The sequence below is a fragment of the Nerophis ophidion genome, linkage group LG06 (assembly GCF_033978795.1).
Source record: "Nerophis ophidion isolate RoL-2023_Sa linkage group LG06, RoL_Noph_v1.0, whole genome shotgun sequence".
Classification (NCBI taxonomy): domain Eukaryota; kingdom Metazoa; phylum Chordata; class Actinopteri; order Syngnathiformes; family Syngnathidae; genus Nerophis; species Nerophis ophidion.
In genome coordinates this window covers 7,740,033-7,761,606 of record NC_084616.1, presented here as the reverse complement: position 1 = coordinate 7,761,606, position 21,574 = coordinate 7,740,033, and the positions used below count along the sequence as shown (strand labels likewise).

The window sequence follows — 21,574 nt, the reverse complement described above, 5'->3', positions numbered from 1 at the left end:
GAGTATTCATTAAGTACCACCATAATGACAACATTAAATACAGTAGTGTAGTAGACCTAAATATTCATCAAGTACCACCATAGTGACAACATTAAATGTTGTAGTCTAGTAGGCCTAAGTATTCATTAAGTACCACCATAATGACAACATTAAATACAGTAGTGTAGTAGACCTAAGTATTCATTAAGTACCACCGTAATGACAACATTAAATACAGTAGTGTAGTAGACCTAAGTATTCATTAAGTACCACCATAATGACAACATTAAATACAGTAGTGTAGTAGACCTAAGTATTCATCAAGTACCACCATAATAACGACATTATATATTACATAATAATATAATATACCAGTATATGTTATATACTGTATATATATAATATGTAAATATTACATATATGTTACATTTTAAAAATACTACTCAAAAAAAAAACACAAAAAGTGGAATAAAAGGGCAAACAAGTGAGATGTAACAAGAAAATGTTGCAATATTGACAGTCATTGCTCAAACAATAATACAAACTAATAATGGACGTATAGATCTGAATTGGATCTAGGGAGTAGGTGTAGAAAGTCAAAAAAATGTACATTTTGAAATGACTCATTTTAACATTTTCATCACCTCTTAGTCTGATTTTTTTTTTTTTAAACTGTAATTGTTCAAAACTACTGCGATGAGGTGGCGACTTGTCCAGGGTGTACCCCGCCTTCCGCCCGGTTGTAGCTGAGATAGGCGCCAGCGACCCCAAAAGGGAATAAGCGGTAGAAAATGGATGGATGGATGTTCAAAAGTTATAACTGATGTTGTAATGTATGATTGACATATTTAAGGCTCCAATGGCTGTTAATGAAATGTTTTGGGGAAAATATTGCATATTTTGTGTTTTTGCAAAAAACCACAACCCAAAAAACAGAGTTTTATTCACAAATAAAAGGTAAATTTTTTGTTTTTATTTTTTTCTGCAGCTGTTAAATTTACTGTAATATTGTACATGGTAATTGGGAATTCTTATATTTTGTATATATTATATTAAATTTGAATATACCAGTAGATGTTATATACTGTATATATAATATGTAAATATTACATATGTTACATTTTAAAAATACTACTCAAAAAATCAATCAATCAATCAATCAATCAATGTTTACTTATATAGCCCTAAATCACTAGTGTCTCAAAGGGCTGCACAAACCACTACGACATCCTCGGTAGGCCCACATAAGGGCAAGGAAAAACTCACACCCAGTGGGACGTCGGTGACAATGATGACTATGAGAACCTTGGAGAGGAGGAAAGCAATGGATGTGGAGCGGGTCTAACATGATACTGTGAAAGTTCAATCCATAATGGATCCAACACAGTCTGGTGGAAAACGTTTAGACACATCTGATCTAAAATATTACAAGCTGTTGAAATAAAATGTAAAAAAAATATATAAACAAAGTTTAATTAGCATTTCAAAAAATAAATACTAACTTATTAATGAATTATTTGGAAATATTACAAAAACAACAACAACAGCAAATGTGTCACTGAACATTGTTTTTTATAAAAATGTAAGAAAAATAAGAGCGAAAAAATCGGATTGTAATGAGAAAAAGCTGCCATGTTCTAACTAATAATTAACAATAAAATACTTAATCACCCATAATACAGAGTTAAGAACCCTGATCTAAAATATCAGACGCTCTCAAAATAAAATATAAAATAAAAAAAATACTAACACATATTTGTTGGTTAATTAAAAAATTAAAATAATACCAACTTATGAATTAATTTGAAAATGACAACAATAATAAACACTGTTAAATCAATCAATGTTTTATCAATCAATGTTTATTTATATAGCCCCGAATCACAAATGTCTCAAAGGACTGCACAAATCATTACGACTACAACATCCTCGGAAGAACCCACAAAAGGGCAAGGAAAACTCACACCCAGTGGGCAGAGAGAATTCACATCCAGTGGGACGCCAGCGACAATGCTGACTATGAGAAACCTTGGAGAGGACCTCAGATGTGGGCAACCCCCCCTCTCTAGGGGACCGAAAGCAATGGATGTCGAGCGGGTCTAACATGATACTGGGAAAGTTCAATCCATAGTGGCTCCAACACAGCCGCGAGAGTTCAGTTCAAGCGGATCCAAGACAGCAGCGAGAGTCCCGTCCACAGGAAACCATCTCAAGCGGATCAGCAGCGTAGAGATGTCCCCAACAGATACAGGCGAGCGGTCCATCCTGGGTCCCGACGAGCGGTCCATCCTGGGTCTCGACTCTGGACAGCCAGTACTTCATCCATGGTCATCGGACCGGACCCCCTCCACAAGGGAGGGGGGGACATAGGAGAAAGAAAAGAAGCGGCAGATCAACTGGTCTAAAAAGGAGGTCTATTTAAAGGCTAGAGTATACAGATGAGTTTTAAGGTGAGACTTAAATGTGCAAATGAAAACTACTATTTTAGTACAGACAGAATTTTTGACACTTGATTAATCAGTTAGACAATCGTAATATTATTATGTTTATTCTATTCTTATAGGGGGGAAAAAACAGCAATCATGTAAGAATTAGAGCAAATACGTGTAAATGTAATGAGAAAAAGCTGGAATGTTCTGAAAAATAATTATAAAAATAGAATTAGTCACCTACAGCTGACAACGTTTTTTCTTTTTTAAATGAATATTTTTGTTTAATTTCTTTCATTTTATCTACAAAATAAAAAAATATCAAAATTGCCCCCGCGTACATTGACTTTTCAGTATTCGACCATTGGTGGAAAAACTTTGAACACCCTTGCATAAAGGGAACAACATTATGCAGATTTTTGTCATTTGGTTCACATGACCAACTATATTGACAGTCATTGCTCATATAGTACAAACTAATAATGGACGTATAGACCCGCTCGACATCCATTGCTTTCGGTCCCCTAGAGAGGGGGGGTTGCCCACATCTGAGGTCCTCTCCAAGGTTTCTCATAGTCAGCATTGTCACTGGCGTCCCACTGGATGTGAATTCTCCCTGCCCACTGGGTGTGAGTTTTCCTTGCCCTTTTGTGGGTTCTTCCGAGGATGTTGTAGTCGTAATGATTTGTGCAGTCCTTTGAGACATTTGTGATTTGGGGCTATATAAATAAACATTGATTGATTGATTGAAATGAAATGCTTTGGGGAAAATGTTGCATATTTTGTGTTTTTGCCATGAAAAACAGTGTTTTATTCGCAAATAAAAGGCGTGAAAAAAATGTTATGGCAAGGGATATTTCTGAAGTTGGTCCATATATTTAAAAAAATTAATCCACGACTTTAAGAAGTGAGACCCTCCAGGGTCCCCGGGTCCTTTAACAGTCCCCAACATGTAGCGCAGGGTTGCCATATAAATTGAAAATCATGTCTTGGATCCGCTTTGGACTGAACTCTCACGGCTGTGTTGGAGCCACTATGGATTGAACTTTCACAGTATCATGTTAGACCTGCTCGACATTCAATCAATCAATGTTTACTTATATAGCCCTAAATCACTAGTGTCTCAAAGGGCTGCACAAACCACCACAACATCCTCGGTAGGCCCACATAAGGGCAAGGAAAACTCACACCCAGTGGGACATCGGTGACAATAATGACTATGAGAACCTTGGAGAGGAGGAAAGCAATGGATGTCGAGCGGGTCTAACATGATACTGTGAAAGTTCAATCCATAATGGATCCAACACAGTCGCGAGAGTCCAGTCCAAAGCGGATCCAACACAGCAGCAAGAGTCCCGTTCACAGCGGAGCCAGCAGGAAACCATCCCAAGCGGAGGCGGATCAGCAGCGCAGAGATGTCCCCAGCCGATACACAGGCAAGCAGTACATGGCCACCGGATCGCCCAGATTCTTTACCGTCTCGCCTTGTTTAATTGTTTGGTTGTCAAATGTTAGAGTTGTATTATTAAATAGAGTTCGGTGTCTAGCAGGACCGATAATCAGCATTTCCGTTTTTTTGGCGTTGAGTTGCAAAAAGTTAGCGGACATCCATTGTTTAATTTCATTAAGACACGCCTCCAGCTGACTACAATCCGGCGTGTTGGTCAGCTTTAGGGGCATGTAGAGTTGGGTGTCATCAGCATAACAGTGAAAGCTAACACCGTATTTGCGTATGACATCCATTGCTTTCGGTCCCCTAGACCACATTTGAGGTCCTCTCCAAGGTTTCTCATAGTCAGCATTGTCACTGGCGTCCCACTGGATGTAAATTCTCCCTGCCCACTGGGTGTGAGTTTTCCTTGCCCTTTTGTGGGTTCTTCCGAGGATGTTGTAGTCGTAATGGTTCGTGCAGCCCTTTGAGACATTTGTGATTTGGGGCTATATAAATAAACATTGATTGATTGATTGATTGAAATGCTTTGGGGAAAATGTTGCATATTTTGTGTTTTTGCCATGAAAAACAGTGTTTTATTCGCAAATAAAAGGCATAAAAAAAAATGTCATGGCAAGGAATATTTCTGAAGTTGGTCTATATATTAAAAAAAATAATCCATGACTTTAAGAAGTGAGACCCTCCAGGGTCCCCGGGTCCTTTAACAGTCCCCAACATGTAGCGCAGGGTTGGCATATAAATTGAAAATCATGTCTTGGATCCGCTTTGGACTGTGTTGGAGCCACTATGGATTGAACTTTCACAGTATCATGTTAGACCCGCTCGACATCCATTGCTTTCGGTGGGTGGGGGTTGCCCACATCTGACTGGTCCTCTCCAAGGTTTCTCATAGTCAGCATTGTCACTGGCGTCCCACTGGATGTGAATTCTCCCTGCCCACTGGGTGTGAGTTTTCCTTGCCCTTTTGTGGGTTCTTCCGAGGATGTTGTAGTCGTAATGGTTTGTGCAGCCCTTTGAGACATTTGTGATTTGGGGCTATATAAATAAACATTGATTGATTGATTGAAATGAAATGCTTTGGGGAAAATGTTGCATATTTTGTGTTTTTGCCATGAAAAACAGTGTTTTATTCGCAAATGAAAGGCGTGAAAAAAATGTTATGGCAAGGGATATTTCTGAATTTGGTCCATATATTTAAAAAAAATAATCCACGACTTTAAGAAGTGAGACCCTCCAGGGTCCCCGGGTCCTTTAACAGTCCCCAACATGTAGCGCAGGGTTGCCATATCAATTGAAAATCATGTCTTGGATCCGCTTTGGACTGAACTCTCGCGGCTGTGTTGGAGCCACTATGGATTGAACTTTCACAGTATCATGTTAGACCCGCTCGACATCCATTGCTTTCGGTCCCCTAGAGGGGGGGGGGGTTGCCCACATCTGAGGTCCTCTCCAAGGTTTCTCATAGTCAGCATTGTCACTGGCGTCCCACTGGATGTGAATTCTCCCTGCCCACTGGGTGTGAGTTTTCCTTGCCCTTTTGTGGGTTCTTCCGAGGATGTTGTAGTCGTAATGATTTGTGCAGTCCTTTGAGACATTTGTGATTTGGGGCTATATAAATAAACATTGATTGATTGAAATGAAATGCTTTGGGGAAAATGTTGCATATTTTGTGTTTTTGCCATGAAAAACAGTGTTTTATTCGCCAATAAAAGGCATAAAAAAAAAATGTTATGGCAAGGGATATTTCTGAAGTTGGTCTATATATTTAAAAAAAATAATCCATGACTTTAAGAAGTGAGGCCCTCCAGGGTCCCCGGGTCCTTTAACAGTCCCCAACATGTAGCGCAGGGTTGCCATATAAATTTAAAATCATGTCTTGGATCCGCTTTGGACTGTGTTGGAGCCACTATGGATTGAACTTTCACAGTATCATGTTAGACCCGCTCGACATCCATTGCTTTCGGTCCCCTAGACCACATCTGAGGTCCTCTCCAAGGTTTCTCATAGTCAGCATTGTCACTGGCGTCCCACTGGATGTGAATTCTCCCTGCCCACTGGGTGTGAGTTTTCCTTGCCCTTTTGTGGGTTCTTCCGAGGATGTTGTAGTCGTAATGACTTGTGCAGTCCTTTGAGACATTTGTGATTTGGGGCTATATAAATAAACATTGATTGATTGATTGAAATGAAATGCTTTGGGGAAAATGTTGCATATTTTGTCTTTTTTGCCATGAAAAACAGTGTTTTATTCGCAAATAAAAGGCGTGAAAAAAATGTTATGGCAAGGGATATTTCTGAAGTTGGTCTATATATTTAAAAAAAATTAATCCATGACTTTAACAGTCCCCAACATGTAGCGCAGGGTTGCCATATAAATTGAAAATCATGTCTTGGATCCGCTTTGGACTGTGTTGGAGCCACTATGGATTGAACTTTCACAGTATCATGTTAGACCCGCTCGACATCCATTGCTTTCGGTCCCCTAGACCACATCTGAGGTCCTCTCCAAGGTTTCTCATAGTCAGCATTGTCACTGGCGTCCCACTGGATGTGAATTCTCCCTGCCCACTGGGTGTGAGTTTTCCTTGCCCTTTTGTGGGTTCTTCCGAGGATGTTGTAGTCTTGCAGTCCTTTGAGACATTTGTGATTTGGGTCTATATAAATAAACATTGATTGATTGATTGATTGATTGAAAAAGTGGACACGCCTGCTCTGAAACTCATTTTGTCTCTTAGGGCGGCTCCTTCGGCTTCCAGTCCTGCGCCGGCTGTCGCCCGTGCGACTGCGAGGCCTCGGCGGCTCTGGTGAAGCCGTGTGACCCGCACAGCGGTCAGTGCGCGTGCCAGCCGGGCGTCAACGGGCCCAGCTGCCGCCAGTGCGCCCCGGGATACTGGAACTACGGCCCCGAGGGATGCAGGAGTGAGCTCCGGGCGCCGTCTTGCTACAAGTCACGTGACTCCATGTAGTGATGACCGCGTGTGACTTGTTGTGTGTGGTCAGGATGTCACTGCGGGGGGCGACACTGCGACCCGAGGACCGGAGAGTGCCACTGTCCCCACGGCATGGAGGGGAAACAGTGTGACGCCTGCTCGGACCAGCACAGTGTTCTCGTCGCGCACGGCCAGGACACACACTGCCAAAGTACACACACACACACACACACACACACAAGGTGAGGTGTGGCAGCTGACATCTGTGTTGCCATGGCAGCGTGCGACAGCTGCGTGGTGGTCCTGCTGGAGGACGTAGACAAGATGAAGCAGGACTTTGACGCCGTCGCCGCTCAGCTGCACAACCTCAACGCCAGCGCCATGGCCTGGACTCAACTACGCAAGCTCAACGCGTCTGTGGAGGACCTCGCCGTGAGTCCACACACACACACACACACACACACACGGGTGATGACATCTCAAGCTGGTCTCCTCCCTGCTGAGACCCTCACTGTCACATGATCCTGATGTGGCGTCCCCACAAGCCAAATGGAAGACATATCAAACATAAACACACATAAGGGGGGCGGTATAGCTCGGTTGGTAGAGTGGCCGTGCCAGCAACTTGAGGGTTGCAGGTTCGATTCCCGCCTCCGCCATCCTAGTCACTGCCGTTGTGTCCTTGGGCAAGACACTTTGCCCACCTGCTCCCAGTGCCACCCACACTGGTTTAAATGGAACTTAGATATTGGGTTTCACTATGTAAAGCGCTTTGAGTCACTAGAGAAAAGCGCTATATAAATATAATTCACTTCACTTCATGATAAAACACTAATAGTAAAGAGATGGGTGGCAGCGGCCATGACCAAGAAGAACTTTATGTACATATTTATATACATATTTATATAATATTTACATATATATATAAATATATAGTATGTAACTACAAGCTCCATTCACAGACAGAGTCCCATTGTTTTTATGAGTGGTCGAGCGAGTCAAAAGCCGAAAAAAAAAAAATATATATATATTTCTTTTTAATTTGTATTTGTGGCGGCCGTAATTCTTTCATGGCGGACCGCCACAAATAAATGAATGTGTGGGAAACCCTGGTGTGAGAGTCCAGTCCATAGTGGATCTAACATAATATTGTGAGAGTGCAGTCCATAGTGGATCTAACATAATAGTGAGAGTCCAGTCCATAGTGGATCTAACATAATAGTGAGAGAGTCCAGTCCATAGTGGATCTAACATAATAGTGAGAGTCCAGTCCATAGTGGATCTTACATAATAGTGAGAGAGTCCAGTCCATAGTGGATTTAACATAATAGTGAGAGTCCAGTCCATAGTGGATTTAACATAATAGTGAGAGTCCAGTCCATAGTGGATCTAACATAATAGTGAGAGTCCAGTCCATAGTGGATCTAACATAATAGTGAGAGAGTCCAGTCCATAGTGGATCTAACATAATAGTAAGAGTCCAGTCCATAGTGGATCTAACATAATAGTGAGAGTCCAGTCCATAGTGGATCTAACATAATAGTGTGAGAGTCCAGTCCATAGTGGATCTAACATAATAGTGAGAGCCCAGTCCATAGTGGATCTAACATAATAGTGAGAGTTCAGTCCATAGTGGATCTAATATAATAGTGTGAAAGTCCAGTCCATAGTGGATCTAACATAATAGTGAGAGTCCAGTCCATAGTGGATATAACATAATAGTGTGAGAGTCCAGTCCATAGTGGATCTAACATAATAGTGAGAGTCCAGTCCATAGTGGATCTAACATAATAGTGAGAGTTCAGTCCATAGTGGATCTAATATAATAGTGTGAAAGTCCAGTCCATAGTGGATCTAACATAATAGTGTGAAAGTCCAGTCCATAGTGGATCTAACATAATAGTGAGAGTCCAGTCCATAGTGGATCTAACATAATAGTGTGAGAGTCCAGTCCATAGTGGATCTAACATAATAGTGAGAGTCCAGTCCATAGTGGATCTAACATAATAGTGAGAGTCCAGTCCATAGTGGATCTAACATAATAGTGTGAGAGTCCAGTCCATAGTGGATCTAACATAATAGTGAGAGTTCAGTCCATAGTGGTTCTAATATAATAGTGAGAGTCCAGTCCATAGTGGATCTAATATAATAGTGAGAGTCCAGTCCATAGTGGATCTAACATAATAGTGAGAGTCCAGTCCATAGTGGATCTAACATAATAGTGAGAGTCCAGTCCATAGTGGATCTAACATAATAGTGAAAGTCCAGTCCATAGTGGATCTAACATAATAGTGTGAGAGTCCAGTCCATTGTGGATCTAACATAATAGTGTGAGAGTCCAGTCCATAGTGGATCTAACATAATAGTGAGAGTCCAGTCCATAGTGGATCTAACATAATAGTGAGAGTCCAGTCCATAGTGGATCTAACATAATAGTGTGAGAGTCCAGTCCATAGTGGATCTAACATAATAGTGAGAGAGTCCAGTCCATAGTGGATCTAACATAATAGTGAGAGTCCAGTCCATAGTGGATCTTACATAATAGTGAGAGAGTCCAGTCCATAGTGGATTTAACATAATAGTGAGAGTCCAGTCCATAGTGGATTTAACATAATAGTGAGAGTCCAGTCCATAGTGGATCTAACATAATAGTGAGAGTCCAGTCCATAGTGGATCTAACATAATAGTGAGAGAGTCCAGTCCATAGTGGATCTAACATAATAGTAAGAGTCCAGTCCATAGTGGATCTAACATAATAGTGAGAGTCCAGTCCATAGTGGATCTAACATAATAGTGTGAGAGTCCAGTCCATAGTGGATCTAACATAATAGTGAGAGCCCAGTCCATAGTGGATCTAACATAATAGTGAGAGTTCAGTCCATAGTGGATCTAATATAATAGTGTGAAAGTCCAGTCCATAGTGGATCTAACATAATAGTGAGAGTCCAGTCCATAGTGGATATAACATAATAGTGTGAGAGTCCAGTCCATAGTGGATCTAACATAATAGTGAGAGTCCAGTCCATAGTGGATCTAACATAATAGTGAGAGTTCAGTCCATAGTGGATCTAATATAATAGTGTGAAAGTCCAGTCCATAGTGGATCTAACATAATAGTGTGAAAGTCCAGTCCATAGTGGATCTAACATAATAGTGAGAGTCCAGTCCATAGTGGATCTAACATAATAGTGTGAGAGTCCAGTCCATAGTGGATCTAACATAATAGTGAGAGTCCAGTCCATAGTGGATCTAACATAATAGTGAGAGTCCAGTCCATAGTGGATCTAACATAATAGTGTGAGAGTCCAGTCCATAGTGGATCTAACATAATAGTGAGAGTTCAGTCCATAGTGGTTCTAATATAATAGTGAGAGTCCAGTCCATAGTGGATCTAATATAATAGTGAGAGTCCAGTCCATAGTGGATCTAACATAATAGTGAGAGTCCAGTCCATAGTGGATCTAACATAATAGTGAGAGTCCAGTCCATAGTGGATCTAACATAATAGTGAAAGTCCAGTCCATAGTGGATCTAACATAATAGTGTGAGAGTCCAGTCCATTGTGGATCTAACATAATAGTGTGAGAGTCCAGTCCATAGTGGATCTAACATAATAGTGAGAGTCCAGTCCATAGTGGATCTAACATAATAGTGAGAGTCCAGTCCATAGTGGATCTAACATAATAGTGTGAGAGTCCAGTCCATAGTGGATCTAACATAATAGTATGAGAGTTCAGTCCATAGTGGATCTAACATAATAGTGAGAGTCCAGTCCATAGTGGATCTAATATAATAGTGAGAGTCCAGTCCATAGTGGATCCAACATAATAGTGAGAGTTCAGTCCATAGTGGATCTAATATAATAGTGTGAAAGTCCAGTCCATAGTGGATCTAACATAATAGTGAGAGTGCAATCCATAGTGGATCTAACATAATAGTGAGAGTCCAGTCCATAGTGGATATAACATAATAGTGTGAGAGTCCAGTCCATAGTGGATCTAACATAATAGTGAGAGTCCAGTCCATAGTGGATCTAACATAATAGTGAGAGTTCAGTCCATAGTGGATCTAATATAATAGTGTGAAAGTCCAGTCCATAGTGGATCTAACATAATAGTGTGAAAGTCCAGTCCATAGTGGATCTAACATAATAGTGAGAGTCCAGTCCATAGTGGATCTAACATAATAGTGTGAGAGTCCAGTCCATAGTGGATCTAACATAATAGTGAGAGTCCAGTCCATAGTGGATCTAACATAATAGTGAGAGTCCAGTCCATAGTGGATCTAACATAATAGTGTGAGAGTCCAATCCATAGTGGATCTAACATAATAGTGAGAGTTCAGTCCATAGTGGTTCTAATATAATAGTGAGAGTCCAGTCCATAGTGGATCTAATATAATAGTGAGAGTCCAGTCCATAGTGGATCTAACATAATAGTGAGAGTCCAGTCCATAGTGGATCTAACATAATAGTGAGAGTCCAGTCCATAGTGGATCTAACATAATAGTGAAAGTCCAGTCCATAGTGGATCTAACATAATAGTGTGAGAGTCCAGTCCATTGTGGATCTAACATAATAGTGTGAGAGTCCAGTCCATAGTGGATCTAACATAATAGTGAGAGTCCAGTCCATAGTGGATCTAACATAATAGTGAGAGTCCAGTCCATAGTGGATCTAACATAATAGTGTGAGAGTCCAGTCCATAGTGGATCTAACATAATAGTATGAGAGTTCAGTCCATAGTGGATTTAACATAATAGTGAGAGTCCAGTCCATAGTGGATCTAATATAATAGTGAGAGTCCAGTCCATAGTGGATCCAACATAATAGTGAGAGTCCAGTCCATAGTGGATCTAACATAATAGTGAGAGTCCAGTCCATAGTGGATCTAACATAATAGTGTGAGAGTCCAGTCCATAGTGGATCTAACATAATAGTGTGAAAGTCCAGTCCATAGTGGATTTAACATAATAGTGAGAGTCCAGTCCATAGTGGATCTAATATAATAGTGAGAGTCCAGTCCATAGTGGATCTAACATAATAGTGAGAGTCCAGTCCATAGTGGAGCTAACATAATAGTGAGAGTTCAGTCCATAGTGGATCTAACATAAAAGTGAGAGTCCAGTCCATAGTGGATCTAACATAATAGTGAGAGTCCAGTCCATAGTGGATCTAACATAATAGTGAGAGAGTCCAGTCCATAGTGGATCTAACATAATAGTGAGAGTCCAGTCCATAGTGGATCTAACATAATAGTGAGAGTCCAGTCCATAGTGGATCTAACATAATAGTGAGAGAGTCCAGTCCATAGTGGATCTAACATAATAGTGAGAGTCCAGTCCATAGTGGATCTAACATAATAGTGTGAGAGTCCAGTCCATAGTGGATCTAACATAATAGTGAGAGTCCAGTCCATAGTGGATCTAACATAATAGTGAGAGAGTCCAGTCCATAGTGGAGCTAACATAATAGTGAGAGAGTCCAGTCCATAGTGGATCTAACATAATAGTGTGAGAGTCCAGTCCATAGTGGATCTAACATAATAGTGAGAGTCCAGTCCATAGTGGATCTAACATAATAGTGTGAGAGTCCAGTCCATAGTGGATCTAACATAAGAGTGAGAGTCCAGTCCATAGTGGATCTAATATAATAGTATGAGAGTTCAGTCCATAGTGGATCTAACATAATAGTGTGAGAGTCCAGTCCATAGTGGATCTAACATAATAGTGAGAGTTCAGTCCATAGTGGATCTAACATAAGAGTGAGAGTCCAGTCCATAGTGGATCTAACATAATAGTGTGAGAGTCCAGTCCATAGTGGATCTAACATAATAGTGTGAGAGTCCAGTCCATAGTGGATCTAACATAATAGTGAGAGTCCAGTCCATAGTGGATCTAACATAATAGTGAGAGAGTCCAGTCCATAGTGGATCTAACATAATAGTGAGAGTCCAGTCCATAGTGGATCTAACATAATAGTGTGAGAGTCCAGTCCATAGTGGATCTAACATAATAGTGAGAGTCCAGTCCATAGTGGATCTAACATAATAGTGAGAGAGTCCAGTCCATAGTGGAGCTAACATAATAGTGAGAGAGTCCAGTCCATAGTGGATCTAACATAATAGTGTGAGAGTCCAGTCCATAGTGGATCTAACATAATAGTGAGAGTCCAGTCCATAGTGGATCTAACATAATAGTGTGAGAGTCCAGTCCATAGTGGATCTAACATAAGAGTGAGAGTCCAGTCCATAGTGGATCTAATATAATAGTATGAGAGTTCAGTCCATAGTGGATCTAACATAATAGTGTGAGAGTCCAGTCCATAGTGGATCTAACATAATAGTGAGAGTTCAGTCCATAGTGGATCTAACATAAGAGTGAGAGTCCAGTCCATAGTGGATCTAACATAATAGTGTGAGAGTCCAGTCCATAGTGGATCTAACATAATAGTGAGAGTCCAGTCCATAGTGTATCTAACATAAGAGTGTGAGAGTCCAGTCCATAGTGGATCTAACATAATAGTGAGAGTCCAATCCATAGTGGATCTAACATAATAGTGAGAGTCCAGTCCATAGTGGATCTAACATAATAGTGAGAGTCCAGTCCATAGTGGATCTAACATAATAGTGGGAGAGTCCAGTCCATAGTGGATCTAACATAATAGTGTAAGAGTCCAGTCCATAGTGGATCTAACAAAATAGTGAGAGTCCAGTCCATAGTGGATCTAACATAATAGTGTGAGAGTCCAGTCCATAGTGGATCTAACATAATAGTGTGAGAGTCCAGTCCATAGTGGATCTAACATAATAGTGTAAGAGTCCAGTCCGTAGTGGATCTAACATAATAGTGTGAGAGTCCAGTCCATAGTGGATCTAACGTAATAGTGTGAGAGTCCAGTCCATAGTGGATTTAACATAATTGTGAGAGTCCAGTCCATAGTGGATCTAACATAATAGTGTGAGAGTCCAGTCCATAGTGGATCTAACGTAATAGTGTGAGAGTGCAGTCCATAGTGGATTTAACACAATAGTGAGAGTCCAGTCCATAGTGGATCTAACATAATAGTGTGAGAGTCCAGTCCATAGTGGATCTAACATAATAGTGTGAGAGTCCAGTCCATAGTGGATTTAACATAATAGTGTGAAAGTCCAGTCCATAGTGGATTTAACATAATAGTGAGAGTCCAGTCCATAGTGGATCTAACATAATAGTGTGAGAGTCCAGTCCATAGTGGATCTAACATAATAGTGTGAAAGTCCAGTCCATAGTGGATTTAACATAATAGTGAGAGTCCAGTCCATAGTGGATCTAACATAATAGTGTGAGAGTCCAGTCCATAGTGGATCTAACATAATAGTGAGAGTCCAGTCCATAGTGGATCTAACATAAGAGTGGGAGTCCAGTCCATAGTGGATCTAACATAATAGTGTGAGAGTCCAGTCCATAGTGGATCTAACATAATAGTGAGAGTCCAGTCCATAGTGGATCTAACATAATAGTGAGAGTCCAGTCCATAGTGGATCTAACATAATAGTGAGAGAGTCCAGTCCATAGTGGATCTAACATAATAGTGAGAGTCCAGTCCATAGTAGATCTAACATAATAGTGAGAGTCCAGTCCATAGTGGATCCAACATAATTTTTTGAGAGTCCAGTCCATAGTGGATCTAACATAATAGTGAGAGTCCAGTCCATAGTGGATCTAGCATAATAGTGTGAGAGTCCAGTCCATAGTGGATTTAACATAATAGTGAGAGTCCAGTCCATAGTGGATCCAACATAATTTTTTGAGAGTCCAGTCCATAGTGGATCTAACATAATAGTGAGAGTCCAGTCCATAGTGGATCTAGCATAATAGTGTGAGAGTCCAGTCCATAGTGGATCTAGCATAATAGTGTGAGAGTCCAGTCCATAGTGGATCTATTTAATAGTGAGAGTCCAGTCTATAGTGGATCTAACATAATAGTATGAGAGTTCAGTCCATAGTGGATCTAATATAATAGTGAGAGTCCAGTCCGTAGTGGATCTAACATAATAGTGAGAGTCCAGTCCATAGTGGATCTAACATAATAGTGTGAGAGCCCAGTCCATAGTGGATCTAACATAATAGTGAGAGTCCAGTCCATAGTGGATCTAACATAATAGTGAGAGTCCAGTCCATAGTGGATCTAACATAATAGTGTGAAAGTCCAGTCCATAGTGGATTTAACATAATAGTGAGAGTCCAGTCCATAGTGGATCTAACATAATAGTGAGAGTCCAGTCCATAGTGGATCCAACATAATAGTGAGAGTCCAGTCCATAGTGGATCCAACATAATAGTGAGAGTCCAGTTCATAGTGGATCTAACATAATAGTGAGAGTCCAGTCCATAGTGGATTTAACATAATAGTGAGAGTCCAGTCCATAGTGGATCTAACATAATAGTGAGAGTCCAGTCCATAGTGGATCCAACATAATAGTGAGAGTCCAGTCCATAGTGGATCCAACATAATAGTGAGAGTCCAGTCCATAGTGGATCTAACATAATAGTGAGAGTCCAGTCCATAGTGGATCTAACATAATAGTGGGAGTCCAGTCCATAGTGGATCTAGCATAATAGTGTGAGAGTCCAGTCCATAGTGGATCTATTTAATAGTGAGAGTCCAGTCTATAGTGGATCTAACATAATAGTATGAGAGTTCAGTCCATAGTGGATCTAATATAATAGTGAGAGTCCAGTCCGTAGTGGATCTAACATAATAGTGAGAGTCCAGTCCATAGTGGATCTAACATAATAGTGTGAGAGCCCAGTCCATAGTGGATCTAACATAATAGTGAGAGTCCAGTCCATAGTGGATCTAACATAATAGTGAGAGTCCAGTCCATAGTGGATCTAACATAATAGTGTGAAAGTCCAGTCCATAGTGGATTTAACATAATAGTGAGAGTCCAGTCCATAGTGGATCTAACATAATAGTGAGAGTCCAGTCCATAGTGGATCCAACATAATAGTGAGAGTCTAGTCCATAGTGGATCCAACATAATAGTGAGAGTCCAGTTCATAGTGGATCTAACATAATAGTGAGAGTGCAGTCCATAGTGGATCTAACATAATAGTGAGAGTCCAGTCCATAGTGGATCTAACATAATAGTGAGAGTCCAGTCCATAGTGGATCCAACATAATAGTGAGAGTTCAGTCCATAGTGGATCTAACATAATAGAAGAGTAGGTATATTCACACTAATAACAAGTGCACTTATCTTGGTAGAAAAAAAAGAGACCTTTTTGCTGAAAATGTTGAAAAATATTCTTAAAGTATGTAAATGTTAGTTTCATTAACTTCACATCATGATATGCACTCGCCATTACATTTTTTGGAACCAGCAAACTTATAGTAAAAACTCGTCTATTGTTCTTAATGGAAAGGCAACAAGGCAAGCACTTGTTACTCTCGGAGTCTCCTCGCCGCTCCGCTAAATCACGTGGTCTAAAAATGCATCTTTCCATCCACAACATGACATCATCGCGCCAAGTGCCTGCTCTTTCAGTCAATTAGTGCGCATATGTACAGCCCCGCCCCCAGCCCCGCCCCCAGCCAACATCTTTTTAATTGGAAATTTGAGGAATTGATCTGAATGTGCATGAACTATCTCTGTCAAATGTTAAATGTTCACTGCATTGTACTACTATAGGACTACCTATTTTCTATTCTTTCATTGACAATAAAAGAGCAAAGTCCTTTTGGCTGTCATGTGTTTTAATAATAATGAGACACAATTGTGTCAAAATTGTGATTTTTTCTTTTTTTCATGCTTGAAATAAGAAATGATTACTTTTGAGTGACGATGACACAACTTTGCAACACTTGATATTCTAGTTTCAAGCATGTTTTACTCAAAACATGTCATAAAGTCTCAGCTGCAAGCTGTAATGTCTTACTGAGATCATTTAGGAGCAAAAGTTGTCAGGTTCAAACACTGATGACATGTATTAAACAGACAAGAAGAGTTAAATTTCGCTCATGAGGAGAACGCATGGAGCTGCACACTTAGTCACAGTCTCACCCGACGCTCTAAGGTTCAGCTCCCGGGTGCCTCTATTTATTCAGGAGTGTTTCACAGTCAACATCACTGAGGCCGCCTCTAAAAGGAGTGGTCACGTATATTATGCAAAGCAGGTCCAGGACGCACAATACGTGACTGGAATGTGCTGGGCCTGCTTTGTCTGCGTGCTGTCATCTTATCTCCGTTGAGGTCCTTGAAGTACTCGGCTGTTAGCGGCCTAAAACAAAGATAACATCTGTGGCTGAGGCCGTCCTTAAAGAAAAGAAGTTTATGTCCTTGCACAGATAGAAACAGTACAGCTTAAGCACAATAGCTAATAACTATAGCAACGGACTTTAAGCATACTAAAGTTGTGTGATAATATATTTAATCCAACACAAGTAAAAGACTTTAACATAAAATCTGCATAGTAAGAAGAATTATCTTATCAGACAGAAAATAAGCAAATATTACCCTTATTTGAGATTTTAATCTTACTTTGATTTCAGTTTTTGCAGTGCAGTATGGATAATATGTGTTACCTTGTTAGTCCGTCCCATGATGCATTGCAGCGTGCTCCACGCCAGCCGTAATGTCGTCCGCTGACGTGGCATATTCTCCTTTTCATGGCAGCGGGCGGCGGGGAACTACAACAGCTCGCTGGACGCCAGCCGCAACGGCGCCGACGTGCTGGAGGGCGAGATCGTCAACATCGGCGGCGACGTGGACGCACTGAAGGAGAAGGTGACTCTTTCGCCGCAGGAGAGGCGCCTAAAGGGGGCGGAGCCAGACACATTGTTTTGAGGGCACGCGTGGATGCCGCGCCAACGCCATCGTGGCTAATCTGGGTGGAGAAAAAAAAAAGCTTACCGACTGTACATACATGGGCCGTATAGCTCTGTTGGTAGAGCGGCCGTGCCAGCAACTTGAGGGTTCCAGGTTCAATGCCCTCTTCTGCTATCATAGTCTCTGCTGTTGTGTCCTTGGGCAAGACGCTTTACCCACCTGCTCTCAGTGCTTTAAAAGGAACTTAGATATTGGTTTTCACTAAGTAAAAGCGCTTTCACTCAGGGGTCACCAACACGGTGCCCGCGGGCACCAGGTCGCCTGTAAGGACCAGATGAGTCGCCCGCTGGCCTGTTCTAAAAATAGCTCAAATAGCAGCACTTACCAGTGAGCTGCATCTATTTTTTAAAATTGTATTTATTTACTAGCAAGCTGGTCTCGCTTTGCTCGACATTTTTAATTCTAAGAGAGACAAAACTCAAATCGAATTTGAAAATTCAAGAAAATATTTTAAAGACTTGGTCTTCACTTGTTTAAATAAATGTGTTTATTTTTTTTACTTTGCTTCTTAAAGACAATTTTAGAGAAAAAATACAACCTCAAAAATGATTTTAGGATGTCTGTCTATCTGTGTTGGCCCTGCGATGAGGTGGCGACTTGTCCAGGGTGTACCCCGCCTTCCGCCCGATTGTAGCTGAGATAGGCGCCAGCGCCCCCCGCGACCCCAAAAGGGATTAAGCGGTAGAAAATGGATGGATGGATGGATTTTTAAACACATATACCTTTTTACCTTTTAAATTCCTTCCTCTTCTTTCCTGACAATTTAAATCAATGTTTAAGTGAATTATTATTTTTTAATGTAAGGAATAATACATTTTAATTTAATTCTTCATTTTAGCTTCTGCTTTTTCGACGAAGAATAATTGTGAAATATTTTTTCAAACTTATGATTAAAATTAAAAAAAAAAAAAATCTGGCAAATCTAGAAAATCTTTCAAATCAAATTTAAATCTTATTTCAAAGTCTTTGAATCTCTTTTAAAATTTTTGTTATGGAAAATCTAGAAGAAATAATGATTTGTCTTCATTGGTCCAATTTGTTATATATTCTAACAAAGTGCAGATTGGATTTTGACATTTTTAAAACATCCATCCATTTTCTACCGCTTATTCCCTTTCGGGGTCGCGGGGGGCGCTGGCGCCTATCTCAGCTACAATCGGGCGGAAGGCAGGGTACACCCTGGACAAGTCGCCACCTCATCGCAGGGCCAACAAAGATAGACAGACAACATTCACACTCACATACTATTTAAAACATGTCATCAAAATACTAAAATTAATCTTAATCAGGAAAAAATTACTAATGATGTTCCATAAATTATATTTTGAATTTTTTCAAGCTAGTTTTTCTCTTCTTTTTTTTCGGTTGAATTTTAGAGAATCGAAATTGAAGATAAACTATGTTTCATAATGTAATTTTCCTTTTTTTCCTGTTTTCTCCTCTTTTAAACCGTTCAATTAAGTGTTTTTTTCATCATTTATTCTCTACAAAAAAACCTTCCGTTAAAGGAAAAAAAATGTACGACGGAATGACAGACAGAAATACCCATTTTTTAAAATATATATATGGGGCGGAATAGCTCGGTTGGTAGAGGGTTGCAGGTTCGATTCCCGCTTGTGCCATCCTAGTTACTGCCGTTGTGTCCTTGGGCAAGACACTTGACCCACCTGCTCCCAGTGCCACCCACACTGCTTTAAATGTCAAAATTTGATAATGGGTTTCACTATGTAAAGCGCTTTGAGTCACTTGAGAAAAGCGCTATATAAATATAATTCACTTCACTTCAATATATATAGATTTATTTATTAAAGGTAAATTGAGCAAATTTGCTATTTCTGGCTTTTTTTTTTTTAAGTGTGTATCAAACTGGTAGCCCTTCGCATGAATCAGTACCCAAGAAGTATCTCTTGGTTTCAAGCAGGTTGGTGACCCCTTCACTAGAGAAAAGCGCTATATAAATATAATCACTTCACTGTACATGATGGTGACCTCACCCTCTGCAGACCACAGCCATGACGGAGCGCCTGGCGGACCTCCACGACAGCACCTTCCACACCCACCAGAGGGCGCAAGACCTGCTGTCCTCCATCCACAATTTGACCGTGGACTTGAACGGTAGGAAGGCCTCGCCACAAGCCATGCCGAGGACGCCATGTGGGATACGTTATTAACGTCGGCGGCCCGCAGACATCCTGCGGATGGCGAACGGCTCGCTGAACGGCACCGAGGCGGAGCAGGACGAGGGCGAGCGCGAGAGGAAGCTGGGGCAGGTGGCGGCCATGCTGGACCAGATGAGGAACCGAACCTTCGCCGGACAAAAGGCGATCGCCGGCCGGGAGAAGACGGAGGCTGAGAAATGTACGTTTCGGAGCGAAGGCGCGAATAGAAGCTGAGGTGTTTGTTTGCGTCCGCAGTGTTGGAGCGCGTGGACAAGAACCTGGCCCGCCGCCAGCAGGAGAACCAGGACAAGGCCCAGGCCATGAAGGAGCGTCTGTCCAGGGCCTACTCGGACACCATGGACTTGCGGGACGCCCTGAACCAGGCGGTCAACAACACGGCCCGAGCCGCCGAGCTCAACAACGCCAACGAGAAGACGCTGGACGACAACAAGGTGAGCGCCGGAGCGTCTTCGGAAGAGTCCGGAACGTCACCTGTACCTGTTTTTCAGAGGAAGCTGGACCAGCTGAAGTCCCAGCACAAGGACGTGGAGGAGCAGCTGCACATGGCCGAGGACGACGTGGCGCAAGTCAACGAGCTGCTGGCCACTCTGCAAGACTCCAAAGAGGTCCTGACGCGCGCCCAGGTCTCAGTCCAGAGTCCCATGGAGATCCTCAAAGTCTCCTCTCTCGCGCAGGAGTACGAGCGTTTGGCGGCACAGCTGGACGGCGCCAGGACGCCCCTGGCCAAGAAAGTGGAGGATTTCGCTTGGGCCGACTCAAAAATCCCGCTGGTGGAGGAAGCTGAGAGACACGCGGAGATGCTCCACACTTTAGCCACGAACCTGTCCAGGTGAGACTCGCTGCTGGACTCAGTCCTCTGAACGGCTCTTGTAGTCAAACATGACAACCCATTGGGGGACCTTTTTCATGCATTTAAAAAAAAAAATGCGGACGTTGTACCGGTCCGTTGTGGTGAAGAAGGAGCTGAGCCGGAAGGCAAAGCTCTCAATTTACCGGTCGATCTACGTTCCCATCCTCACCTATGGTCATGAGCTTTGGGTCATGACCGAAAGGATAAGATCACGGGTACAAGCGGCCCAAATGAGTTTCCTCCGCCATGTGGCGGGTCTCTCCCTTAGAGATAGGGTGAGAAGCTCTGCCATCCGGGAGGAACTCAAAGTAAAGCCGCTGCTCCTTCACATCGAGAGGAGCCAGATGAGGTGGTTCGGGCATCTGGTCAGGATGCCACCCGAACGCCTCCCTAGGGAGGTGTTTAGGGCACGTCCAACCGGTAGGAGGCCACGGGGAAGACCCAGGACACGTTGGGAAGACTATGTCTCCCGGCTGGCCTGGGAACGCCTCGGGATCCCCCGGGAAGAGCTAGACGAAGTGGCTGGGGAGAGGGAAGTCTGGGTTTCCCTGCTTAGGCTGTTGCCCCCGCGACCCGACCTCGGATAAGCGGAAGATGATGGATGGATGGATGGATAAAAAAAAAAAAAAAAAAAAAGATAGATACATTTTACAAAGCCCAAAAGCAGTGAAGTTGTCAGGTTGTGTAAATGCTAAATAAAAAGAGACCACAACAAATAATTTTCAACTTATATTCAATTGAATAGACTGCAAAGACAAGATATTTCATCTTCACACTGAGAAACTTCTTTTTTGCAAATATTAGCTCATTTGGAATTTGATGGCTGCGACATGTTTCAAAAAAGCTGGCACAAGTGGCAAAAAAAAGAGTAAGAAAGTTGAGGAA

The 21,574-nt window shown here is 41.7% G+C and overlaps 1 protein-coding gene across 2 annotated transcripts in view; it reads left to right on the top strand.

Moving 5' to 3' along the window:
* Window positions 1-21,574, top strand: part of lama5 (laminin, alpha 5) — a 201,957-nt gene that overhangs the window by 133,296 nt on the left and 47,087 nt on the right. For both annotated transcript variants that reach the window (XM_061902574.1, XM_061902575.1), the window contains exons 47-55: window positions 6,594-6,777; window positions 6,859-6,999; window positions 7,069-7,220; window positions 17,447-17,557; window positions 19,663-19,774; window positions 19,847-20,017; window positions 20,074-20,270; window positions 20,328-20,444; window positions 20,514-20,668. In XM_061902574.1, the coding sequence (XP_061758558.1) occupies window positions 6,594-6,777; window positions 6,859-6,999; window positions 7,069-7,220; window positions 17,447-17,557; window positions 19,663-19,774; window positions 19,847-20,017; window positions 20,074-20,270; window positions 20,328-20,444; window positions 20,514-20,668 (1,340 nt within the window). The remainder of the gene's footprint in view (window positions 1-6,593; window positions 6,778-6,858; window positions 7,000-7,068; window positions 7,221-17,446; window positions 17,558-19,662; window positions 19,775-19,846; window positions 20,018-20,073; window positions 20,271-20,327; window positions 20,445-20,513; window positions 20,669-21,574) is intronic.